Below are 27865 nucleotides of genomic sequence, written 5' to 3'. Positions count from 1 at the left end.
GCAATAAAATAGTATCGTATATATTAGGGTAGCGAGGTCATTTCATATGAGAAAAAAGAAAGCCACAAAGATGCTAGTGTACGCTCAGAGAACATATTTTCAATATTTTGTTAGGAAAAAGAACATTGCGTAGTCACGTGCTTCCTACACCCAGACACAGGAGAACGTGAAATTACCAATTAATCCCATAAATATAAAAAATCTTATCCATGTTAATGCCCCTTACATGCGCTCTCATTGGCCCCTGTGTTAATATAAGGGCCACGCGACCATGCTCTGATCTCTTACCTTTTTGTATTATTAGGTTCCACTTGGAGATTCCTTCCCAAGTTGCTAGCTTGGAGATGAGAGAGAACCATTTACTTCAAATTTTAGTTATGAAGTTCCTATTGGTAGCAGTTGGGAGTTGGACTGATAAAGACCCACAAATCAATTTCTCATCTTCAAGATCTAGACCTCCCTCAAACTTTCAATGTAAGTTTTACCCCAAAAAAAAAAAAATTAATTCCCAACAAACTAGATGGCTTCATTATGAGTACCTAATTCGGCCAAAACTGGTCTGATTGATCAAATCCCCAGACCAAACCAAATTGATCTGGATTTTTATTAAACTGTTAGAAACCGAAATCAACGTAACCGATACATAACCAAATCAAACTCAATAAAAAATCAAAATGATCAAATCGAATTGAACCAAAACTGAATTTATGCATAACGATTTGATTTTGGTTTGGATCATTACTAGCTTGAAACCGATTAAACCCAATCAAAATTGGACCAAACTGATCAATTGACACCCCTACCATTACACTTGAAGATTGGAACATATCTTTCTTTTTTATATTTTTTACTAGTTGAAGGGGGCACTGTATATACATTTACATATTTATCAATCTAAATAAGAATATTTGGGTCATTTGATACATACACACATTATATAGGAATTCTTATAGGGAAAAAAATTTAATTTATATGTTAATCCATTAATCCAAGGCTAAAACCATTTACCCACAACACATTCCATCTAATATATCCAAATACTTTGTAGTCCATTCAAAAACTCATAATAAACCCAACCAGTTCCCCCATCTATGGATCTTGTCTCGGATCCCAGCCTCCTCCAATATGTCAAGAGGGGTTAGGACTTGAGTAACTTGATCATCAATTTAATTATGGAAGAAGGTTCCCTTCGATGCCCGTTTTCTGATGTAGCATCTGAGGACTCCTCCTTTCGAATCTTCTAATAGGGGAGCTATTTTAGATATTTAACACTTCAGATGAACAGTTGACATGTGAGAGGGTGTGCAAGTGATATGCATACTGGCTGGCGATTGGCGTTGTGGGAATCTTTTCGTCTTTATTTATATAGGATTGAGTCTATTTCAAAATTTAATGGGTGCTTCTTGTTGAAACTAAAATGGTGAAATGAGAAATTATAATCTTATTTTGATTATCTCTCATCTTATTTTCAAAATTTCTCAAAATTTATTTAAGGTAGGGATAAAAAAAAATCAAATTATTTAGGAAGTGATTGTTATTATCAAAAGTTATCATTGTCTTCCACATTTTTTGAGTACAGATAGTGACAAGATTTACTAATGGCAAAAAAAAATAAAGTTGCAACTTCTTTTTCAATAACTTTTGTTACAACAAGATATTTCTCAAATTTAATTATGGGAGAGGATTGGGCAAGCCGCCAGCTTTCAGTAAACTTGTGGCATGCACCAATCACAGGGCTAGATATAGGAGAGGGCAAGGGGGTCTTTTTCCAAGGAGGAGGAGAGAGCATGACACATGATGAGCACCCTGGTGGCATGCCCAACCTTTTCCCTTTAAATATTTATCAAATGACAGACCAGATGCAGCCCATCACTCGAAACCCATCTCATAATCAATAACCAATGACATAAGACACAAAAATCTTTATTACAAGGGCTAAGTTTGTTTTTTTTTTTTTTTTTGTAAGTTACAAGGGCTAAGTTTGTACAATAACTCTTTTGAGTCTTCTAATACAAAACAAATGAAAAATGAAAAATACTAGAAAAGTGAGTATCTAAAGCAGCATTGGTTTCATTATAAAATATTTTTTGAAATTTTATTATGGTTTATAGATTTTAGTTTATATTTTTATGTCATTTGTGATTATTCTGGTTAAGACATGAAAACAAACCATATCCAGGCATGTTGAGTGAAAGGAAGAATACAATTTATATGATCGAGGTCTCCACCTCCATGGGTACCAAGTGTATCAGTGACCAAGATACCACCACTTCTATTTTTTATTTTATTTTATTTATTTATTTTTTGAGAAAACAACATTCTTTTCATACCTTTTGGAAGGAAAGTGTCATGTGACAAGGCAAACAAATGGAATTCAAGCTGAGAATTTGCTGAATAGACAAAAGTGTGAAACAAAAGCTTGAGAAACAGGGGTAGTGGAATCTAGGTGAGAGTTGTTTTCCAAATTTTTATTATATTTTAAATATTTTTTCCTTACTTTCTTTTAATTTAAATTTGTATTGACTTTTAACAAATTCTGAAAATATCTACATTAAAACAAATAGAGCTAATGGAAAATTAATTATAAGGTTTAATTTTTCTACTGTTTTTCATCAGAATTATATCTCTAAATAACCAAAGAAAGCTACAAAAAAGAAATTTAATCACATGATTGAAGAGTTTTTTTTTTGAAAAAATAAAAACAACAAGAAGGGACAGTCAGTATCACTATTTCACTGATCATATGCAGGAGCAAAAGAACAAATGAGAAATGGAAATGGTAACCCCACATACATTAAAACAGGATGGCATTAGGCCTGCTTAAAATCCCTAATTACAGTGAGAATCAAGTAGAGATTTCTAAGATTATGAAGCTGAGAATCAAGCATGGACAGAGGAGAAGAACCCCAATGTCTGATCCCATGAATTTTAAATTAGATATGTCAAACTTAAGTTTCAATTTTTCAAATTTACCTTCAAGCACATACCCAACCTGTGGAATGTTTTCTCAGAATCAAGCTTTTTAAGCACCTGAATTTTAAATTTGTAGGCACTCACTCTCAGACTCTAGGTGAGAATTCAGGATTCAGGTTACTCCAGTTCAGATGAAATTTTTATGACCCTGTGATGCCATTTTATGATATAAACTAATCATCACCCCTAGTTTGAGAAGAAAAACACAACCATGAAAACACTGATCTCGATCTGATTACAAGAATAAATAAAACAAATTTAGATTTCTATTTAAAGATTAAGATGCATCATTCAAAGAGACTGTTGATACAATGATACACCACTGCAGGTATAAACCATTTATACCAAACAAGAAGTATTAACAATTAAAAAAAAAAGGAAAAGATAAGAAGGAAATATCATCACATTTGGTTGGAGAACGCTTGCTTTTTCCTTCTGATAATCGGCTTCACATAATTCTCCTCCAATATCTTCACAAGCCTCTCCTAGGAAAACCCTGAAACATTCATCAACAAAAGCAAATAAATTTCTCAAATTGTTTATCTGTTCTGAAAAACAGAAAAGAAAAAAAGGTTTTTGGTGTAAAGGCATGTTTGATAACTATTTTTGTTTTTTCAGAATAGGTTTTCAAAATATTCATTTTTTCGAAACAGAAATATTGTTCACACCACTGTTTCTTCTGTGCACCTTCATGTCAATGTCACAGCATCTCAAAACTATAAAAGAAAATAAAAATTCACTGGGAGTTGTTCTGATTTATGAAGAGCTTACATCTTGTGTCATTGTACATTATGACCCTCCCCAGACCCCGCAGTGGCGGGAGCCTTGAGCACTGGGTACGTCCTTTTTTTAGACTGCTCCCCACCTCTGAATTGATTTTAATTTCCGGATACATTTCTGCTGCGCAAGCCTCTGGGTATGGTTTCACAGGCCTCTGCAGACACAGCAAGATCAATGCAAACCAAGAGGGTTCTCAAGTCTCAACCTCATCCACCAAATAATCTGAGAAAAAAATGACCAAAAAGGAATGAGAAAACTGTCATAAGCTCATAGACCCTAGTCAACTGTAGAGAAGTATTGTATGCCATGTAAGTTGCTTTGATTGCAGGACATTGGGAAACAAGTGTACTCTGTAGGAGAAAATCTCTGCAGTGTAGCCACTGAGGTTTTGGTGGTTTCAAGATATACACAAAATTATGGTTCAGTGAGCTGTTGTTGAAGCCCCTGAGAGCTGTGAAGAATCCGATCAATAGATTTGGTTGGTAAATTGGGAGATAAGGAGAAAAAGATATTTGTCTCAGTGGATAAGGCTTTTTTCAGCTTTGTCTCCCTCCCCCCCCCCCCCCCCCCCTCGCTTAAACAAAACCAGAATATTGATAATTTTACACCCTTGGAAAGGCATCTCTATACAGATGGCCAATAGAAGGCTAGTTCAGCCACATTGAGAGCTGATCTGGCCAATTTTATAGTCTGCCTCACACGTATGCCATGCCATGTATAAAATTTTGCTCATCCCCCCCTCTCCCAAACTCATATTTCCAGCCATCAAACTAGTGGAGGGCTGATCCACCCATTCTGCCTGTTGAATAGAAAGGAGAACATGTGGATTAGCCATATAACAAACCAAACTCAATGACATGGCTTACCTTGTATTGGATCTTTTCCCAAGTATTGTCACTCTTTCAAATGTGGATTGGCCACTGGGAAGAACTTTCAACCTTTTGCTTCCATAGATAGTCAAATGGCTTGGGGAAGAAATACATAGGTCAAAAGGTTACCTTCACATAGAAGATCATGTTGCAACTCATCAATGGCAGCTGCTGATACCCCGGACATTGCACATCTAAGGATGACTCCTGTCATGCACTCCTATCCAAGATCTGAACGTTGATGCATTCTGTATTCATCTTTAACATAAGAATGAGGAAGAAACTTTGACACAGTGCTGTGTTAGAGAGGGGTTCCAGAAATTTTGGCCTTTTCATTCCACCACATATGAACCCGAGGTTGAATTACCTTCAACCTTGTTGACAGGGAAAGAAAGCCTGTAAAATCCTTAGTAGTTTGTCCATTAGCCTACCAGTAATCCCTGCAAGAGCAAAGGCCATCTTTGAAATGATGGAACCTACTTGAATCCCTAACTATAATTTCCCTTGTTACAATCTTCGAAATCACCTTGATTGCAGCATGGCAATCTATACAAGCTCGCAAGTTCTTCACTATCCGTATTGGTGACCCATGTGGTGTACTGATCAAAGCAAAGGCAATTGCCAAGCGCTCACTGTGATACATGAGAGACTCAACTTTTAGTTCCTCTTCCACATTGTGAAGAACACAACTTGTATCGGGCTTGTACCCTTCCTTCTCCATCAGCCCAGACAACCATTTGAGCTTCTTCCTGATCTCATCCATTCGTGGGTGGGACCTGTCATTGGCTGAAAATATATGAATCTTCTGTTTGATCTCAACCCAGCTATAAGCAGGCACCTTCTTAACTCCTCGCTCCTTCATGGACTTCTTCACCTTCCCAACATCATCCCACTGACCAGCTGCTGCATAAATATTTGACATGATAACATAAGGAGCTGCATCTCTGAGATCCATATTGAAGAGCTGGTCTGCCACCTTCTTTGCCAATTCTTGGTTTCCATGGATCCTGCATGAATTTAGAACTGATAACAACATGACCTCATCAGGCTCAAAGGGCGTCTGAGACATCAATTTCTCTGCTTTCTCAAAATTTCCACTTCGACTCAAGACATCAACCATACATGCATGGTGTTCTCTCTTGGGAGCAAGTTTATAGATTTCAGTCATGGAATGAAAGTACTGTAATCCTTCCTCAACAAGGCCACGGTGGTTGCAAGCAGATAGAACACTGAGAAAGCTTACTGAATCAGGTTCAATACCCGATTGAATCATCTCATTGAATGATCTAAGAGTGGCCTCACCATCCCCATTCTGGGCATAAGCTGAGATCATTGCATTCCAAGATACTAGATTTCGAATTGGCATCTCATCAAAGATTTGGCTTGCATCTTTTATGGATCCACATTTTGCATACATATCCAGTAGTGCACACCCAGAAAACACGTTGGTTATGAACCCCGATTGGATTATGTAGGAATGTAACTGTTTCCCTAGTCCAAGTGAAGCCATGTTTGCAGAAGCTCTTAAGATGCTAGCAAAAGTTGCTTGATCTGAGCTTATATCGGCTTTACGCATCATGGAGTACATGTCTAGGGCTTCCTCATGAAGCCCTTTCTGAACATAGCCTGAGATCATGGCTGTCCATGAAACTGTGCTCCTCTGGGTCAGCTTGGTAAGAATCATCTGAGCTTCTTCCAAACAACCACACTTGGCATACATGTCAATCAGAGAATTTTCCACAATATCCAATTCAACCGCAGATGTCACGATTACATGGGCATGAATTTGCCTACCCAATTCCAAAGCTGGTAGAGTTGCAGCAATGTTCAAGATGCTAGCAAAGGGGAATTGCTTGCGGTTGAATCCAGTGAACCGCAATTCCTGAAAAAGATCAAGGGATTCTTTATATTTCCCATTCCATGCATAACCAGTTATTAGAACATTGTAAGAAACACCATCCAATTCCGGCATCTCATAGAAGAGTTTCTCTGCTTCCACCAGACAATAGTGCTTTGAGTAGAAATCAAGTAATGCATTGCTCACAAACACATTCCAAACAAAATTAGTCTTGAGAACGAAAGTGTGAACCTGTTTTCCAAGACCCAGGTCGTCTAATCCAATACCGGCAGCAAGAACAGCTGCAAAGGTGAAGTCGGAAGGCTTCCATCCTGATTTATGCATATCCAGAAAGAGTTTCACCGCTTGCTCGTTTAACCCACCTTTTGAGTACCCCGTTATCATAGTATTAAACGTAACACAATCTCTTTGCGACAACTCAATGAAGAGTTGAGAGGCCAAATTGAGGCATTGCGCTTTACAATAGGAATCGACCAAGGTGTTGCAAACGAGAAGGGTCGATTTGTATCCCAATTTAAAAACATAGGCATGAACTTGAGCTACTTGTTTTACAGTCTCGGACCCGTTGCATGCCGATAAGAGAGTGGTGAAGGTGACATGATCTGGCTCCACCCCTGATCGACGCATTTCCGAGAAAAGTCCGAATGCTTCTTTGGTTTGGTTGCATTGTGAATATCCACCAATCAAGATAGTCCAGGTCACTGTGTTTCGATTGACTGTGCGATCGAACAACTCTTGTGCACCACTTAGATTACCCGACTTCACATAACCTGAGATCAACGTATTCGTTGAAACAGTATTTCTTTGAGACATTCCATCGAACACTTGTTGTGCTTGTGAAATCTCACCCCTCTTGAGCCAATCCTCAATCTGAAAATTTAAACGAGAGGTGATAGGATTAAATCCCGTCTTGATTATTCGGGCATCTACTATGTATCTTCTAACTGTGACATGTGATGTAGCAGTGGGAGAGCCTCTTAGTCTCAGCAAAACGGAAAACCAGAAGGTGTTTGGCCCAAATGTTCTCATAGAAAATGGGTTTGTGGCTTCTTCCTGTCTTCACAAGTTTCCATCAATTGTCTAGTCAGTCTCATCTGTGTAAACAGGAAATTTCGACTGTTCAGTAGGAATCCATTCATGAACACAACTGGATACCCATCGGACAATTAGCAACTTTACCACCATATAATACTATACGTGAACCGAAGGTTCTTGTTAAATTTTGCCTAAATTTCGCCTCCATCACCTTCACAGCAGCAGAAAAAATAAATACTTGAACCAAAATATATGTTTCTTAGCATTAGTCAGCTATAAACATCTTATCCCTTACTTAATGGAGAAAAGAGGGTTGAGATCAAGTGCAGAACTAGTTTTTGGATCAATCAAAGGAAGTGCAGAACTATTTAAATCTTTGCGCTCGCTCTCACCCGCCTGCAACTCCGAGTGTGCCAACTACAGGGTTTCAAGAATCGGAGAATCGGTCTGAAATCGAACGATTCGATACGGCCTATTATTTGAACGCATTTTGCTGTCATTGTCATAATCCAAAGTTTTTTTTTTTTTGGAGAGTAAAAGTCATAATCCAAAGCTCGTGTAGTAAAATTACCCAGTGTGAGGAGGAATTTGGTAGTCACATAAATTATCATTCACATGGGTTAAAACCATGGTTTGAGGTATCGGTATTGTATCACCTGTATTGGGTGTTACGTAACGGTTTTGTTAGTCGTCGATTCCGATATCAGTAAAGTGACACGATATGGACAAAAGGTAAAATAGTCAAAAATCCTGTATTTTAAGGAAAAACAAAGGCAAATTTGTCTGATATGGTCGATCCATGCCGATACTACATTGATATTATATTGGTTTTGCAGGTGACCGACACCCAATCTGATACCGTGCATTAAAACCATATTCAAAACAAGAAAGGATATGTTAATGTAAACCCCACATCTCATTATGTGAGAAAGTGCATGCTTCAGCAATTTTTCGAGCAGATTTTTTGGTTGAATATGTTATTGAATCTATAATTAACAAAAATGCTAAACGCCATTTTGAACGTGTTCTTCTTTTTTACCGTTTTAAATGTCGTTTTGAATGTGTTCCCATTTTTCTTTTCAAATCCTAAACGATTTAGAGAAGATGAGGACACTTTGATCAATTTTCCTTTTGATTCTAACGTTAACAGGATGGACGCATTTTTTTACTTTTTACAAAAGTAGAGGAACATGCCTAATTTTCAAAAACTGACGGGGTAGTTTTACACTTACATGACCTCAAAGGAGATACGTGAAAAATTCCCTATACAGTGCCGTTTTTAAAAAAAAAATCTAAACACGTTTAAAATCCGACCCATCCGTTTACTTCCTTTTAAAATTCGTACATGTCATTCCCATTTTTGCCAAATAAGATTTGAGTCCAAAACTTCCATTAAAAAAAAAAAAAAAAGAGATTTGAGTCCAAAACCAGACATCTACAACGTTCCTCCACAAGGAAAAGAACATCAGGACCCACAATGAGGACTAATTCTCTTATGAGAAATGCATTTGAAGGCACTCATAACGGTAATGTATTGAATTGAAAAGCATCTTTCCAGATGTTATGCGTACTTATGACTTGACCACAACTCAACCACCATGGTCTATCCCCTAGTGGGTTGTCTTATCCAACCCTGGATCAATCATTCGGACAAAATGATCAAACAGTCCAAATAGTCTTATCGCAGCAAGATCACCCAAGCCAACCATCTTTTTAAAACACATGGGACAGGGACTTTTGGGTTAGGGCGAGCCTATGTGTGTGGTGCAGTCCTGAACTCCTGAAGGCATCAATAGAGCTAATTGATATAGACTTCCTAAATAGTATGATTTTGAGGACAATGCATCCTATATCAGATGCAGATGCTTTACCTCCAAGCACATACTCTTAACTGTAGAGGATTTTTCTCAGAATCAATCTTTTGAAGCACCTGGATTTTAAATTTATAGGCACTCACTCGGTGTGACTTACTCCAGTCCAAATGTAATCTTTATGACCGTGTGATGCCAATTTAGGATATAAACTGATCATTATCACCTTCAGTTTGCGAAGAATAACACAACCATGGAAACGCTGATCTTGATCTGATTACAAAAATATTCACAAACCCTGAAACAACACCAATCATACTAACTGCAACTTACAAATATAGGAAGAGAAGAAGAAAATAAAAACCAACAGCCTATACAACAACCACGCAAGATACTGTTTTTTCTCAATGAGAACCTGCCAAAAGGTTAGCCTTCCACTTATAGGGATAGTAGTCAAGTCAGAAGCAAACCGACTTCTTCCTCCTATCCTTCTTCCAACTCCCCCCCCCCCCTCCCCCCTTTCTTCTTAAAAATCAATGATCGCAGGGGTGTCGGCATGCTTGGTTATAATTTTAAATCAATCATGTAAGATATAAGATATATAGTGAAAAGAGGGGAAAAAAATATAAGCAACAGGGAATAATGCCTAGTGGATTACTCCTTGCTGATGCTGGATTCAGGGCTTTCTGTTATTGAATGTTGCGCATCAGCCCACTTCGTGATACATTCCTGCACAAATCCAGGATCTATTATTCTCTCGGCAGCAAAACTCCATAATTAGATGGACCAGAACAGAAGAAATAAACCACTTTCAAATTAATTAAAGTAACAGGCTAACAGCAGAAAGTTTAATTTAAGGGCCACAATTTTACTTATTCTAGACATTACTCTAATTATAATATGATGTAACCCTCCAATGAGTGAAATCCTTCAGATGGGTTATTTTGTAGGAGTTTGAATCTAATGCACTCCAAATATCATTCAAGAAAGGTAATCCCATCATCTTATCAGTAAAAATTATGGAACTGTACACAAAGCCTTCACAAATGTAAGTAATTGGATGGCTGGGGATAATATGCGGGATCTTGGATACAACCCACAAAGTCATCCTAACCTAGAAACCAATGAGTCACCCTAACAACCAGAGCAAAATAATAATAACCCTTGGACATCTGAAGTTTTCTACTAGTACTGTTTTTCTCAGGTCATTTTGATCACCAACACAAGGGTCTTGCATTATCATGGGCACAGCCCTGCCCATTCTGAAAATAACTCAACTTTTACCATACTATATGAGAATAATCCACCACAATGTGAAATTCTGTTTGTCCCTAATCAGATCTTTTATATGGTAGAAAGGAATGTTCCAATCGAAAGCATACTTTTACTCATCAATTTCATGCCTTTCCAGCTTAAATCCTCCAGCAATCAATAAAGGGAAAATCAGGCAACTGCACTTGCAATGTGACCATCCTGTCTTCTGTTCAACTACATGCAAGTGCTTTGCACATTAATCACATAAAGCTCTAGTACCACCCGCCCACTGCCACCCAAGGGAATAAAAACACACAATTGCTCTCACTCATACATACCAAATTTGCCAATGGATTGGCAGTCTATGCCACATTTTCTCAAGAAATACAAGGTCCTAAACAACTACATAATAAATTGATGATAGTCATGGTAAATTGCCTGCAATAATTATCAGCTTTTGACAGCTCATAAACCTTTTTAGATAACTAAAATACATCTATTCTGCAAGTAACCACTACATACTCTAAACCATTTCAAACCCAAATCCAGGTCAAAATGGGAATAATTTAACAAGATCCAGTAGAAAACAACATTCAATTAGGTAAAGCAGTTATGGAGCAAGATCCACTGCAAGTAGGCTGGAAAAGGATTAATAGACTTTCCCAGGTGAATACATAGAATCTACAATTCTATAATACCGTCAAAACAATAAATAGCAAACCTAAAGATTATTATTAGCTTATAAATGTGAATACATAGAAAGAACTGCAACTTCCAATCACCTAGAATAAGGATAACTAGGTATTAGATGCTTGTAAGAAGATTAAAAGTTAGGACTCTGTTCACCAATTCAAGTTCGTGGCACTCATGACCATCTTTTATATGGCAGAAGTCAACATATGAGCTCTGGGAGGAAGTTGAATCTGTTTGAACTTTGAACACCAAATAAGCACATCAATGTTCAGCCAGATTTTATCAAAGTGATAATATTGCAATAATACCACTGTCATTTATTATTAAACGATGGGGAAGGGGACACATAAATACCTTTAATGCAAATCAGAATGAATTTAAGTTGAATCAGTGCAAATCCTGAACCAGTGAAATCCAGTGGAAGATCAACGTGTGACAGGATCACAGGGGGAAGGAAAAAAAAAACAGTTTTGGAAAGAAAACTAATAACAGTACGTCTGGTTTGGCAAATAATCAAGTCAAACGGTTTGATTTTAGTGTAGAATATTTCTGCAAAGTGTGACCAAAATCTGATGGTCAAATTCAAACTTATGGAATAATTCTACTTGGGGAAGGACAGCTCAACAACTGCAGAATTGATGGACAGAGTTGGGGCTCTAAACAGAGATCAACTAAGGCTCTAATAACGGATGGAACAGTAATAGAAAGTAGAAACAGAACTAGTAATCGGAGAATTGTATGAAGCCTAGATGCAATAGGAGCTTAGGCTTTAATTGGAAAGTTCAGATTTTGAAACCGTAACAAAATTCAGAACAGATAGCATAACAGAGAACTGAAATCAGAATTCAAAGATCAATTTAAAAGCAAGAGATTTGGAGAAGTCCAAGTTGAAGAAGGAAACTAGAATTTGATGGGAAAGATGGGAATTTTTTTTTTTTTTTGGGGGGGTTGGGGGGGGGGCTATTAAATTGAAACTGAAATAGAATAAAGGGAGAGGGAAAGGCACACCACCTGTGTGCGGGAAGCTAGTGGGCGGCACCAATGGGGGCGCAGGATGGGATATCATACAAGAGGATAGGGAGGTCATTTCAAAGGGGGGAGGGAAAGAGAGATGGACACATTGGGCGCTAAATTACGGTACACCAGCAGTGTGCCCAGCCTTTTCCCTAGAATAAAAATAAAAGATAAAAAAGAAATGAACAGGAAGCGCCACCTGATTTGCAGGGCTGGAATCACTACCAATACCCAACCTTGGAATCATAGTTGTCAAGGCGCCTAGGCGAACCAAGCCGAGCGAGGGGGTCAGAAACCAAGTCGACACCAACAAGGCAACAAGGCGTCGCCTAGGTGACCAAGGCGACACCAGAATTTAAGGCGTGACAAAGGCGCCTGGACGCCTAGGCAACGCCTTGACAGCTATGCTTGGAATCACCACTAGGGAGCTCACTGAATCTCCACAGTAGGGAGCATTGGCAACGCCTTGACAGCTATGCTTGGAATCACCACTAGGGAGCTCACTGAATCACCACAGTAGGGAGCATTCTGAATCACAGCAGAACCAAAAGCAAAAGCCAATCCTTCATTACTCACATTCGTGTACATGGCTGTAGCCCCTTGCAAACATACATAGGAAGAGACTCAAACTCAAGAACAGGAAAGTCCTAAACCACTCCTGCACTGATGTAACATAAATTGAGCATGAAACTGACCCAAGTAAGGACTCTCATCAAACTAATGAATTAAGTCCCGTATTCCCACATCCTACCAATATATTAGGCCCATTAAAGTGGCCCATTACAATGAATACCCATTGGACCAAAGAACCACATATATATAACCCAACCCAAGGCTTATTTCCACTAAAATAAGCCAACATAATGTGTTTTATCTGATCACAGTGCGTCTCCAACTCTATACAAACTTGTAAAAGGCATAGTTCCCTTTCCTCTTGTATCTTTTGGGGAGAAGGGATGAAAGGTGAACGAAAGAAGATTGGATTCAATTAATGTGTGATAATACCAAAAAGGAGGGTTTGGTTGGAAACTTCTCTCGAACGGCATTGTTTATGCCAAAAGGGCACACCTATTTTTCTTAAAGGATTTCAGGCAGGGCCACCCATCCAAGGTTAAGTGGCTGGCATACTGCATACCTAATTTTGCCACATGGAAGGATGATTTGGCAATTCTGACCGTTGGATATCAAGAGAATTGTCTGGTTTTTCCATGTGTCAAATTTCAGACATAAATTCAAGCATCTACTCCCATGTATATCCATGCATTTTCTCAACAATCTGTGCACCCTCTTAATCGTCCAGAATTTTTAATGCTTTATTGGCACATGGCAAACTCTGTCTGGGCTAAAACTTGACACGTGAGTAGGGCACATTCGGTTCCACCGATCCATCAAATTTCAATCCCATTCCAATTTGTCATGTGACAGAAATAGCTGTGTGACATAGATTTCCTTATTTGGATAGCCCAACCAGAGAACATGGTACTCTTATCGGGGTGACCCAATCAGAGAACCCACTCCCATTATTTTTTTATTTTCTGGCTGTACCCACAGCTGTTAGACAGCAACACACACTATAGGACATTGTATGTACCTTCGTCTTTCAAAAAGGGCATGAAGGTGGGAGGAAGATGAGAGAGAGAGAGAGAGAGCAAGCTAGCTTATAGAATAAGAATATAATATATGTAGAGGAACGAATTGGAAATATAGTTGTAGTTGCAGCTTAGTGACAGCCTACAGGAAAGCATAACCTATGTACATGTAAAAAAAATGGCCACGCATTGAGTTGCTTTCCATGTATGTAGAAACCCATGGTCTATGGAAAACAAACCCTAGTATAGGTGTCACAAGCGATACAACAACAACAACTCAGCCTTATCCCAACTAAATGGGGTAGGCTACATGGATCCCTACCCTCCAATCAGCTCTATTCAAGGTCATACTTGATAAAAGGCATAAGCTATGCATGTCTTTCCTCACCACTTCTCCTAAGGTCATTCTAGGTCTGTCCCTGGCTCTTTTAGTTCCTTAAATCTGAATCAAATCACTCCTCTGTATTGAAGCATCTAAAGGCCTCCGTTGAACATGGCCATACCACCTCAAACGACTTTCTCATAGCTTATCATGTATTGGAGCTACTCCCAAACCAGCTCTAATATGATCATTCCTTACTTTATCCTTCCTAGTTTTGCCACTCATCAATCTCAACATCCTCACCTCCGCTACACTGAGTTTATATATATGATGCTTCTTAACTGCTCAACATTCCACACCATACATCATAGCCGGTCGTATGATTGTCCTATAAAATTTTCCTTCAACTTTTAAAGGAATACGCTAATCACACAATACTCCGGACGCACCTCTCCACTTCATCCATTCTATTTTAATTCTCTGTGAAACATCATCCTCTATATCAGCTTCTTTATTTATGATTGACCCAAGATACCTAAAATAATTACTTTGCGGAATCTCCCTCTCGTCAATTTTCACCACCTCATTATCCGTCCTAGTGTACCAGAGGTAACACATCATATACTCTGTCTTCTTTCTACTTATCTTAAAACATAAATGAAGGGAGCTGTATAGGACGGATGTCAACAAGCCTCTAACAGTCTACTAAATCCCAAAACTAGAACTGGTTTCACTCTCAAACCACCAAAACTCTCTAACTGGGTTTCCAAAACACCATGTAAAGCCTGTCACACATATTTTAGAACACTACAACAGTAAAGCTTCCTGACGGCCCCAAAATCAATCATCATATGAGATATTTCAGTTACCTATTCGTATAATTATTTTGAAATGTCATAACTTGTTAGTTTGGCAGTACTTAGGTGCCATTTGAAAGCTTATTCAATTAGCATTCTGACGTGACTGAGATCTTGTAAGCCAGAGCTGTTTTGGGGAAGCTCTGCCCAATTTACTAAGTCCATAGGTAGTTTCTAATTCACCTTATGATTTAGATTTTTTTTCTTTTTTGTTTTTTTGGGGGCAATATATGAGTCGATAAATATGTTCTTTGTGTTGAAATAGCAGGAAAAAAATCATGGTAAGAAGGAATTCATGGCTTACGAAATCAGAGAGTGCCATCTCCTCATTGTAGTTCATACGAAGACACAGTGGCACATACCAACGAAGCCAACTATGCTTTGAAGCAGTGTTTGAAATTTCGACTGATGGGGTGATTTCATACCTTGGTGATACAGAAATACTTTGCCAATTCCCACAGGTTTTGCTCCAAATTTGCGCACTTTTGCCAATTTTGGCAGATTTTGAACCCAGAGAAAGAACAATTTTCACTTATTTCGATATATTTTACTCAACTTTTCAAACATTATTTAAAGTTAACTGTGTTATTTGAGCTGCAATGCAACTAGAATTAAGCAAATAGGCGTTTTGAGTCTTTGGTTAGTTACAAGCTCAAGTTTCACCAAGTGTGTGTGCAACTATGACTTACGAATGTCTCCATCCAGCAGTTCAGATAACCAATTATTTGACAGGTTTAATAAAGTCAATCTCTCTTATCTGGTGCTGATTCCAATTCTAAATCAACCTGAAGAAGGGTATTTTATCTCATCCAGTCATCCTACCCTTTTTCTCATCCTTGTAGTATGTCATATGCTTACCACGGGTGGAGGTGCCAGAATCCTGTGGGCATGAGGTTTAGACTTAATGAAAACAACAGGAAAAGAAGGGCAAAAAAGAAGAGAATCTGATCTAGGAAATATAATGCATTTTTTCTTTATACTATTTCACTTTATTTTTACCAAAAAGATCATATAATCTACTAGGGAGATGTACCAATCTCACTGGGGGAGTTTCTGAGCAAATTTCTGGAACCAGAAGAGATATACTAATCGCACCGGAGGCATGGTCAGGGAGGAGAGAGAGTGTCAGCCCAAAACCACATGGTCAACATGTGAGAAGGAGTGGGTAAGCATCCCCACACTGTCAGCGTAGGGATCTTTTTTCCAATTTACTAAACATGAAAATAATGAATTTATATGAATCTATTTGTAACTGAAATGCCCTCCACCCAAATACTTGGATACCGAATTCCTATTCTTAATCATACTTGTAACACTGTTTCTTAAGTAACAGCTATTTTGATATCACACAGAATCTTCAATTGCAATACTGATATGCGGATTTTTCATACTTCTAAAAGCCAGAACTTAGGCGTCTTGTCTCACCCCTATTCTGTATGCTAAGCAAAATAAAATGTCAATGTTGCATATTTGGTTCTATAAATGAGGACATACACTGCCGACCAGTTTCAGGGAAACAAAATGCCAGATATGTACATAAAACACTCAATGGTTATCAGAAAAGTATGAAATAGAAAAAGGGAGCAAGTTTGGTGGATAGAAACCCACCGGCAAAAACAGTGGGTGGGCACATAGATCTGCCACGTGGCAGATCATATGGGGCCGAAATTTAATGGATAGGTAGCCCCAAAATTCCCCTCACATGTTAAGATTCAGCCCAATTGGAGCCTGCCACATGGCAAGACAAAGCATTGAAAAAATCCAAGACTACCAAAAGGACGCACGGGACTACAAGGGGTGCATGGACATACACGGGAGTAGATGGCAGTAACTGATAGACTTGTAGGCTGAAATTTGACATGTGACCTAGAGTCCATTTCCTAAATATCCGACGGTCAAAATTGCCACATCACTCTTCCATGTGGTGAAACAGCTGCGCCCACCCACCAATTTTGTCTGTGGGTTGCAGACCACAAAAACTTTCACCAATAGAAAATCTCCACAAGATACAAAACAAAGAGGCACATCAGACGCACAAAATGATCGTGTAAACAATACTCATATTGAAAGTTCAACGGTCATAGTGACATATAAAACCAAACATGCTATCATGCGTTCAACTTATGTGATTGATTACAGAAATCAAATCATCCACCATGTTCTAGTTCAGAATGGTCAGAAATAGCACAGTTAATTTGGTAAAATTCATTGACCATACAGACAGAATATACAATCATAAATACCTTCCAGAAAGCAGCTGAGAACTATTTACAGGCCCCTTGGAACTACCAAATCTCTTAGCCCTATTATCATGCTCTTTTTCGACACGCATGGCTGCTACCTCCTTTTCCATGGCAGCTACTTCCCTTCTCATCTTCTTGGCCTCAACTTCCATTGCTTTGGTCAAAGTATCTACCTTCTTCGCTAACATCTGAAACATAACACAAAATTAGATGAGGGCTTAAACTCATCAGCAGAGTAACACAGATAAAGCAAGCACAAGCACCTCAATAGCATCATCCTTGTCCTTAAGACTTTGATCCTTTTCATGGCCGGCTTTCCTCAAAGAAATAACCTCTTTCTGTAACATGTCATATAATACTCCGGAGACAGTATCTTCTGTATCAACTGTTGGGAACTCATTTGGTTTCTCATCTGGGTTTCCTTTCCAATTGTTGACTACCTCACTGTCTCTGCTTGCATCAGTAGATTTGTTAAGGGAGAAGTTGGGGCTTGTTCCATTTGACATGACCTTACCCCTGTCTAACGACCTTGTGCCCCCATCGAATGACTTTGATGTCCCTTTGGCATGCCTCAATACTGTACTTGTACTAGAAGAATGTGAAGACCGCAACTGAGGGGATGGAGGTCTCTTAGGTAAAAAACCATTGGAGGTCAATTTCAAGACATTATCAGCCCCACCTAGGGACTGACGACGTGATGGACCATTGCTCACACTTCTCCCCTCCGGCGTAGATCGATTGCTACAGTTGGAGGATGGTCTCAACCCCTCTTCAAGGACTTTGAGCCTCAGTTGATATTTTTCCTGAATAGTACACAAAAATAAATTTTAAACTTTCTTTCAAAGATAATTGAGACTTGAGACTGATATGTGCAGGCAGAAATTGCAGTAAAACCAAATTTGTACTTTCAATTGTGCTTCAGATTTTGCAGTTCGCTCAGCTATTGTAAGTTTTTCTCGAAGTTGTTGCATTTCTCCCTGCAAAGACAATTTTAGTGGAGTTACAACAGTTGATCCAAGAAAATCTGAATAACCCTTTGGACAGGGATAGAACAACAGTCAAAACAGAAACCGAAGCTAAGAAAAGGCAATACCTGCAAGAATCTTCGATCTTCAAGCCACTGTTTGACAGGCATCACTTTGTCATTAGCATCTTTCCATTCATTTGCTACCACTACTGCCACCCTATTTGCTGTCACCTTAGCACGGGCTAGTTCCCTGTCAAGTGTTTTCCTCTCCTCCTGCAGAACATAGATCAACCAACTCATAATTGAGGGTACACTATAGACAATATTAGTCAGGAAATAAAGTTCTAGTAAAAAGTCAAATCTAGGTCGATAATCATATAAAAGACAAGCACATTACATTCATTTCCTGAACTTTCCGTTGGTAATCCCTCACAGCATTTGCAGCAGCACCACCTGCCAGAACAGACTCCTCAAGCTCCCTTACAGTTTGGCTAAGCTTTTCAACCTCTGCAACCTTTTGGCGGTGCATTTTGTCCAAAATTTTATTTTCTTCCTAGTTTATGTATAAAATAGAGAGAGAAAATCACATGGTGAGAAAATCACATGGTGATTAATAAATTCATCATCATTGATAGGAAGATTGACTATTTTGAATTCTTATGACATTAAAAGGAAAATAATAAATGGTTCTAATATACCTGACAAATTTCAATCTGCTTCATTAACTCTTGATTCTTATTCTGAAGATCATCCACCATTGAAGCCTTGGCCAAGGCAAATTGAACAGTCCTCTCTGCTTCAAGTAAAGCTGCTTCTTTTGATTTAGTAAGGCGATCTAATGCCTTGTTGTCATCCTGTAGCTTTGCAATCTGCAATGAACCACCAAAGATTATAAATAATGGCTTATTCTTGGTATACTTTTCCCACCTATTAGGAGTGTTTCATTCACAAGATGGAATGACAGAGCATGTCAGAGTAAGGACAGCATACCTCTTGCCGAGCAAGCTTGAGCTCTGCCTCCAGTGGTGCAAGAATAGCTTCAATAGGTGGCATATCATCATCCTTCTGAGCAGCATGAACCCTTCGAAGTGTGGCTTCTGCTGCAAACTGAGCAGCCATGGAGGCCTTCTTCTCATCGTTGATTTTTTTAATTTCAAGATTCTGCACAAGAGTACCAGCAAATCAGGCATACTTACAATCTGGGAAATAAAAAAGTAAATTACAATTAATAAATAATAGTTCCATGCATTACTTTGGTTTCTAGAAGGGATTCTGTTAATTTGAGTTTCTCCTCCACCTTCGACAATTCTTCAGTGAGCTAAGAGATAACCAACAACACATGGAAAAACAGAGTCAGTACCATTCTTAAAAAGAAAAATTGCTCAGGCATAACAAAATGCAGGACTTGCCAATAAAAGGGTGATAACCTAGATCAAATTCTGGATAATAAAGAAAAAGTAAATCCCTAAATTGTTTTGACAACAAGGAAACCTAAATAATCAACTGTTTTGGCATTAAAAAAACCAACAAAATATGGGAAAACAAAGCAAGAGCACATAGGAATACCATAAACACAAATAACGTACAGAATGATGATAAGCTATGTCAAACTTAAAAGAATACCCCAACTCTAAAAGAAACAAATCTAGTCCTTTAACTGCTTTATTATGACCTCCCAAAACATTGAGTGATGCAATATTAAAACCACTGCACCTTTATTTGACTTGAGGAATTGCAGCAATTCAAAATTATCACATTAGTAGAACATGGTGTTGGATTAAATCACTGAAAACAACACGAGATGCAAACAAATAAAAAGGCATTTTTTTCTTCACACTGAATACAGATGAAATGCACAAGATTTAATCTTTTGAGACATTAATCAATTCGTTCCCAAAAATCCAAAAAAAAAAAGAGGGGGGGGGGGGGGGGGAAGTGGAAGCAGGAATAGATCAAATTAACCATTTGAAAAAAAACTTCAAAAAATATGGCATATATTAAAGAAAACAAGGAAAAAAATAGTTAATAACAGAAACATCTACTGAATCACCAAAGAATGGACAAATGCAAACATAAAATTTTCGCCCCCCCCCCCTTCTTCCCACCTGCGTACATACTATTTGGAATAGAACGAAAAACAGAAGAAATCAATGCGACAACAAGGCATCCAAGTGAATTTTTCTTCTGGTAAAATCAAAGCTTACATGTTGAATATTGATGGCACTAAATTTTCACATAAATCAGAAAACTTCAATACAGTTCAAAAAGTCAGCATAATTATAGAATTCAAAACTAACTATAACTCAAATTGAACTGCTAAAAAATTAACTCCAGCTAGTAGCTGATAAATGAAAACACTGATCCTAAAAATATATAAAATATAACTCTACTCACACACAATATTATTAAAAAAAAATAGTATGAGAAAATGAGAACTGACATCTTCAACAGCCTTTTCTCTCAGGCGTTCCGACAATCTTAATGCCTTGATCTCCGCCTGAGCTTCCCCTAATTCTCGATCCTTGTCTGCAAAACAACAAGTAAAAAGTCCAAAAATTTACAAAAGATACGAACTTATCTTCGCAAATCACCCTCAGAACAACCACAAATCGCCTAAAAAACGACTAGATCAAATCGCATTCCCACCTCTAACTTCATTCTCCAACCGATTAAGCTCAACTTTCACCGGATCCGAACCGTGCAACAGATTTATAAAGTCATCCGCATCCAAACTCGGCCTCACCGACGTCCTCCTCCTCGCCGACGTCTTCCCTTCCTTAAACGATCCTGAAATCGTCAATGGAGCCATCGGCATCGGCGAAATTGCCGGAACAGCACCATCATTCACCACCGAACGCCCATTGCCAACGCCACCGCTGTAACTCAACTCTGGTGTTGCTGGACTAACACTGTCGCCGTAAAAATCGGCCATGATGGATCTGACACTCACATCCGAATGCAACAAAATCCCCAAATCTTCAACCACTCGAAGATTAGGGTTTCTCCTATACACAAATCTTCTATTTCCACTTTCCAGCTGGTACCTTTCGATCGCTAGATTTAGAGAGAGAAACTACAACAGCAAGAGAGAGAGAGAGAAGAGAAGAGAAGAGCCGTTGAGTAGTTCGTTGTTTCGCTTTCTTCCTCTGCAACGAATACAAGAGACAGATTTTGTGAAGTCTAGAGAGAGAAAGGAAATGCTTTTGCTTCTCTCTCTTATATTTCTGCTTTAAATCGGCTTCGTCTCTGCCTACTGTTTCTACCTCTTTCTAAAAATTTGTTTTTTCCTCTCTCTCTCTCTCTCTCTCTCTCTGTGAAGAATGCTTCAGAGAATGAAGTTTTAATTTTAAAAACAAAATTGCTTGCTAGAATAGACGCTTTGCTGTTAAGCAGAGGCTACTGCGTGAAACAGACAGAGAGAGAGAGAGAGAGAGAAGGAGAGAGTGTATTACATTAGTAGTAACCTTAGATTTAAGTTTAATTAAGTCCAGCTTAGCTTAAGTTACGCCGGGGTGCGTAAAAGAACTATTTCATCACCTTGCACATGGGCGAGGGAACCAGATGCGCAACACGCACAAGTGCGCTTTTTAACGTGTCACTTCCACAGTTCTTCACTTCTTCCATTCTCTCTATATCTTGTCGGAACTCGGAACTCGGAACTGGATTTGGGCCGTTAAAGTTAATGATTAACGACACGTGTCTACATGGATATTTTTTTATTTATAGTTGAAGATTGTGGGTGTTTTTGTCATTAGATGGCATAAATACTACACTGTACGAAAAGAGTAAAGAAACCGTCACTATTTATTAAACAACCGAGCGATTTGGACAATTTAAATTTGTTTTTTTATTTGGGGAGGGCTCCACGTGTCTGACACGTCACGGGTTTTTCTGGAGATAGGTTTTTATCCAATGATCTCCCACCACGTGGCATAGTAACTTGAAAGTTTCATACTTTAACATCTTCTAGTGCACGAGTAGGTATGAGGTCGATGTACACGTAGATGTGTAGTTAGTATAATAAGACAAAATACAGTAGAAATCGTATTCCCCACCTTGCATAGGGAAGAGGTTTTTCTACGTGTCACATGGATGGATAATACCCTGTGCAAGTTAAATATTCACGACAAGCGTGATAAATTGGAGGAAGAAATTTTCACCGTGCATAAAAAATAAACAAAATTGTATAATATATAACACCGCTGTAGGTGAATTTAAAACTCGATATTTATTTTGATTGTCCTTTGTTTTATTCTTAAATATTATTTAAATTAAGGATAAAAAGATTTAGAAATAATTTGAAATTGTCTTATCATTATGTCATCATCAAAAGTTATCGTATATTTTAGTAATAGATGTGAAATAGCATGATTTACTTTCATTAAAAAATTATCTTTTATTAAAAAGGCAAAAAAAAATTACAAAATATTTGATACCTTGAAAGGTATCAATAAGAAAATCAAAATATAAAATATAATACAATTTAGAGAAGTTATTAAAAACTTGGGCAATTTTGTAGATTTGTGGATATCCTGCAATTCTAGTTTGGTGTATTTTATTGTCATCAAAATGGTGAAATGAAAAGTTTAAATACTCTTTTGATTGCCCGCTTTTTATTCTCAAAATTTATTTAAGATAAGGGTCAAAGAAAATGTTTTTTTTTTTTTAAATTAAAAATGACTTGTCAAAGTGTTATTATCAAAAGTTGTCATTACTCGGCATATTTTTCGAGTACATATGTAAATGACATGATTTATCCTTTGCAAAAAAAAAACAATGATTGTCACACTAAAAGGCAATAAGGAATGATTACAATTTCTCTTAGAGGTAGTTTTCCTTCGGCCTCAATCAAGGGAGAGTTCCTTAATCATCGCGGGGTTCAGATGGTATGAAAATATCAGGAACAGTATATAAGGTATTATCGATTTCATACAATAGGGGGCAAAGCATTATGACCCTAGAAAGATATGTTTTTCTTTTACCTACGGTGCCAAAAAATAAAAAAAAACTCTCTCCATTCCTTTTTCACTAACATTGGTTAAAACAAGATTTTTCCTTAACTATTTAGTCCTATATTTGCTCATGGAAAAGGTTCTCTAACCGTCGGGGGAGGATACACTAGTACCCTCTTTCTCTAACCCTCTCATTTTCACATGAAATGGCCTCATTGCACTTCTACATACGAAACCATTCCATTGCACTTCATTGGTGCGCTCCTCCATTTTGCTTGCTCAAAGAACCTCCTCTCGTTTGCTTAAATGGGAAAGAAGACCTTACAAAGAGATGGATGATGTCTATGAGGCATAAATGTTGCAACTTTTTGATCTAACACTTCATACCATGGGGTGCTAAACTCTCAAGGATTGCCATTTTGGGGTACTATGATTTGACACCATTTTTCTCTTTTTTTCACATGTGAATGCTATGGTGATAGTTCACCAATTGCACACTTTTACTTACCTTTCCTCCACTTATCAAAAATTATGAGATTTGTACTTACCATTTACTTGGTCTGTTAATAGAGATTGTTACCTACAAAGTCCTCAAAGTGAAAGCTTATCTACAATATAGTTTCTTATCTTGTGGATTTTCTCTCATGTCTAGTTGTCAAACTAAAGGATTGATGTGGCATTCTAACCATTGGATTTATAAGGGGACTAAATGAGTTAACTATATGCCAAATTTGATCATTTGGCTCACCAGTAATTGGATCTCTTCTTTAGCTATCTAAATCTAGATCAAGATTTTTTTGTTTTTTGATCTGTCCTACTCAAAGGCCCACAGGCCAACTACAAGCTAAGGGGGAAGGCTAAGAGTCTAAGACAAGCCTGCAATCTACAACTAAGAGGGGAGGGGAGGGGAGGGGAGGGAAGGGGAGGGGAGGGGGGGAGGAGGGAGAGAGGGGGTGCCTTTTTGGCACAATATGCAATCCAGGAGAGTCGATTCCTTGACGTCATGGGGGGCATGCACTCAACTTGCAATGCCTCCAACCAATCGAACTAGCGGTTGTTTGTATCTTGATCAAGATTGACCTATTGATTTTTGCCACATAGTATAATGCATTTGGATTTTGGACTGAAACTTATTGCACAAGTTTAAGGGTATTGTGGACAATGTATCCTCGAATTTGATATAAAACTAAACTGCCACATGGCATACTTTTAGGGCCATTTACATAAGAATATCTTAATGGGTTATTAAGGAAACACTAACCTTTATAATAATGCCTCTTTAAACAAATACTTTGATTCAATATCTTATAGTTCAATTCAATAAATTTTATATGTATATCAAAACTATGATTTCATCGATATATTAGAGATAATTACTTGAAAATAGTAATAAACAAATGCATAAGGTTTTTTATAGGTGTGGATGAGGGTTTTTTTTTCATATTTAATTGGTTGGTTAGGGTCAAATGTCACCAAGATGCGTACTCATGCTTTTATTCTTCGATAGAACTTGTTCTTTAAAATACTCTTTGTTTAATATACTTAACTTTCTGTATTAGATATATAATAGGATTTTAGTCAACTATTTATTTAAGTGGGCGAGCGCCTTGGCACTACGGTTAGGTTGCACTATTGTAACCTGTTGGTTGTAGCTTTAAAACTTGGGAGACTTGTAGTAGCGGAACCTTGAGCTCTGAGACGCTCTTTAGTTAACTCTGTTTATTTAAGAAAGAGCATCATGTCTCCATTCTACTTTTCTTAAAAGCACTTATAGGCGTATCCTCCATTATAACATGAAATTATTGAGATTGTTTCGCCAATTTAGTAAAGCACTCAAAGATTGGGGAGTAGCTAACACTCATGCTTTTACTCAATCCTGACCCCCCCTCCCAAATAAATAAAAAAAAGATGAGAGCTTGCCAAAAATGAAATGGTGAAAGTTTTTCTAGATGGGCGATTTGAAAAGAAATCTATGGACAGACACCCTAGTTTTGCCACGTGGAAGGATCAAATAGAATTTTTGATTGTTGAGTATTCGAGGAATGGTTTTGATTGGTCATGTGCCAAATTTCAAACTCAATTTCAATCATATATTCTCTCATATATGTGCGTGCACCGATCAAGTTTTCTTTGCGTCTTTTTTTTTGTGTACTGAAATCTTTCAATATTTTGTTTTGCCACTTGACCAATTCAATTTCCATTGAAGTTTGACAAAATTTCAGCCCCATCTATTCTGATATATTGTAGAACTAGATTATATTGCCCACAGATTTTCCCTAAATTGTCCATGCAAGAACTCCACACTCGAAAGAAATAAATGCCCCCAAAATGGTATGCTTAACATTATTAAAGACTTTATATACAACAAAAAGAACACCAAAAGGAGATAGCTAAAATTATTCAAATTCTACAAAATGTCCAATGAGGGGATTTGGGTACAAAAAAATTTACCAATGAATTTTAGGTCTTTTTAAACAAAATTAATAATTTAGAAACAAATCTAGATATTTATGGACATGATTGTTTGAAATTATTTGGGTCAACATCTTTATTGCCATTAGATCCTTTTCATCCACTAAATTATATTATACCAACTTTGAGTTCACAGTTGTTTTCCATGCAAAGGAGTCTTCTTCCCCATTATTTTATTTATCAAAGAAGAATATAAAATTATACATTATTTATTCAAAGGTTGAACTCTATGATATATGATACTATGAAGAGCTTATTTAAAATGCTATACTCAAATGGATGAATTCAAGTGGTCATATTTAATCTAGTTCAAGAACCATCTACCTCTCCATAACTCTCTTAATATATCATATTGCATCATAACACTATGTCTAACAATTATATTTCTTAGATTATAAATTTCAATCTCTATGAAAATGTTTAAATAATGGACTTCTAACCAAAGACATTATTCATCATTTCATTCCTCATGTTTATCCTACTCGCTCTCTCTGTTCTTCATACAATGAAACAGTTTGGCATTTGTTCTTTAGTTGCCTCTACTCTAAAAGAATTTAAGCTACTGGGACTGAGACCAGAATTCTTGATCAGTACATCCTTTCATGATCTTATTCTGAATCTTTTTCACCCCCTCAGTTCTCAAAATCAGATCTTAAGTCTTTCTTAACCCTTGGTTATATAGTAATATTTTTCATTTGATTTGAGAGGAATTCGTTTATTTTCAATAAAAAAAAAAAACCCTCATCATTTATTTTTTTTAATTTCACAGTGGTTTGCTACTACTAAACCCTCAATCATGATAACACTTGTTCTGATTCTCCACAAACATCCCTAATCCAATTAATTGCAACGGTGGATCATTCTCTTCTTATCACTGATGGCAGTTTCCTTCAATCCACCAAAGAGATGTGTTGGGCTTATTGTCTATTTCTCAATGATGATCAAATTAACATCAGTTGTGATTATGGATCTTTAGGTTCAATCGTTGAAGCAGAGATCAAAGCAATTGAAGATAGTGTCAGGACTACACTCGAAAAAGGCATCAAGCATTTAACATTTAGAAATATGGATGGACTCACAACAATTAGAAGATTGTCTTTCCTTTGAATGTTCTTTGGTATGGCCTTGATAGTTTTTTGTTTCAAGTTCTTTTACTGCTTTTCTAATTACTAAAGTATATAGGAATCAAGTAGCTATAGTTCATAACTATATCACTACAACTAAGATTTCTAAGCTCTCTTTTTGTAAATCTGAGAGCATCCCGTAATGTAATTCCTAATCTTAATGAAATTTTCTTTAGCACCCAAAAAAAAAAAAACCCTTTCAATTTATTTCATTACCACTCATCCCACGTTGTACACCTTTTAAATATCATTATTTTTTTCATATTAAATAAAGTAATTCTAAAAAAAAAAAAAAAAAGAAACCCAAAATAAGAAGGGGGAGAAAGATGGATGGGGTTGGACTAGCTTCTTTATCCATACTTGTTCTCCGTGTGAGAACCCTAGCCTATTTATCATTGCATCTGAATGCCGATGTGGCGCATCGTTTATAAGGTACACCCTAGTAAAAGATTGATAGGACATGAATCCTTAGGAAAGAAAAAATATATATATTAAAAAATAGAATACATGCATTCTTGAAGTGGCAAGGAAATCAATATTAAAGTAAAAATATAAAATTGCATTCTTGAAGTGGCAAGGAAATCAAATATTCTAAAGTAAAAATACAAAATTGTTGAGAGTGGGATTTGAACCCACGCCCTTTCGGACCAGAACCTTAATCTGGCGCCTTAGACCAACTCGGCCATCTCAACATGATGGTTTCTTAGAAGTACCAATATTTTTTTAATGAGTAAACAATAAAAAAAGGGAAAAGGGGTGTCACCTAGTCATGCAGCGCAGCGTGTGGTTGCGCCCAGACAGCCGTGTACGAAATGATTAGTGCATCACCCATGGAAAGACGGAAAGGACAAGGGTGCGTTGGTCATTTTTCGTGTGGCCGTGTCTGGGTGCAGAAACACACCGCGCTATGCAATAAGGTGGCGTTCTTTCTCCCATAAAAAAATTATAATATTTGTACAAACAAAATAGCCAAGACGATGTAATGGATATAAATGAATTGCAATAGTTGGAAGGATAAAATTAAGGGGAAATGTTATCTGCGCTAGGGCTGC

General features: G+C 37.5%; 2 protein-coding genes, 1 non-coding gene and 1 pseudogene across 3 annotated transcripts; all 4 read right to left on the bottom strand.

The window, feature by feature from the left end:
- Nucleotides 1-3312: 3312 nt before the first annotated feature.
- LOC122645327 lies at nt 3313-4836 on the bottom strand (annotated as a pseudogene).
- A 98-nt stretch (nt 4837-4934) lies between these two features.
- On the bottom strand, nt 4935-7585 carry LOC122645499 (putative pentatricopeptide repeat-containing protein At2g01510). Its single transcript, XM_043838812.1, has one exon. It carries the CDS (start codon nt 7507-7509, stop codon nt 5050-5052), a length of 2460 nt encoding a protein of 819 aa, XP_043694747.1. The 5' UTR covers nt 7510-7585; the 3' UTR covers nt 4935-5049.
- Nucleotides 7586-9925: 2340 nt separating this feature from the next.
- Nucleotides 9926-21421, bottom strand: LOC122645991 (microtubule-associated protein 70-2-like). The gene is made up of 11 exons (XM_043839437.1): nt 20912-21421; nt 20706-20791; nt 19518-19583; nt 19256-19426; nt 18964-19134; nt 18663-18818; nt 18392-18538; nt 18204-18275; nt 17562-18101; nt 17299-17486; nt 9926-10055 (listed from the first exon to the last, which is right to left on the bottom strand). The coding sequence occupies exons 1-11, from the start codon at nt 21195-21197 to the stop codon at nt 10016-10018; spliced, it is 1923 nt and encodes a 640-aa protein (XP_043695372.1). The 5' UTR covers nt 21198-21421; the 3' UTR covers nt 9926-10015.
- Nucleotides 21422-27424: 6003 nt separating this feature from the next.
- On the bottom strand, nt 27425-27505 carry TRNAL-AAG. The gene has a single exon. It is a non-coding gene; the product is annotated as a tRNA-Leu (tRNA).
- Nucleotides 27506-27865: the final 360 nt, after the last annotated feature.

The sequence above is a fragment of the Telopea speciosissima genome, chromosome 11, assembly GCF_018873765.1.
Source record: "Telopea speciosissima isolate NSW1024214 ecotype Mountain lineage chromosome 11, Tspe_v1, whole genome shotgun sequence".
In the NCBI taxonomy this organism is placed as follows: domain Eukaryota; kingdom Viridiplantae; phylum Streptophyta; class Magnoliopsida; order Proteales; family Proteaceae; genus Telopea; species Telopea speciosissima.
This window is presented reverse-complemented; position numbering and strand designations above follow the sequence as displayed.

What these genes read in the sequence shown, in the direction of transcription:
- LOC122645499 (XM_043838812.1), bottom strand. Translation starts at nt 7,509, where the DNA reads ATGAGAACATTTGGGCCAAACACCTTCTGGTTTTCCGTTTTGCTGAGA.
- LOC122645991 (XM_043839437.1), bottom strand. Translation starts at nt 21,197, where the DNA reads ATGGCCGATTTTTACGGCGACAGTGTTAGTCCAGCAACACCAGAGTTG. An exon ending in GAGAAAAGGCTGTTGAAGAT is followed by an intron (nt 19,584 to 20,705) that starts GTCAGTTCTCAT and finishes GTTATCTCTTAG; the next exon opens with CTCACTGAAGAATTGTCGAA. An exon ending in TCAAGCTTGCTCGGCAAGAG is followed by an intron (nt 19,135 to 19,255) that starts GTATGCTGTCCT and finishes GGTTCATTGCAG; the next exon opens with ATTGCAAAGCTACAGGATGA.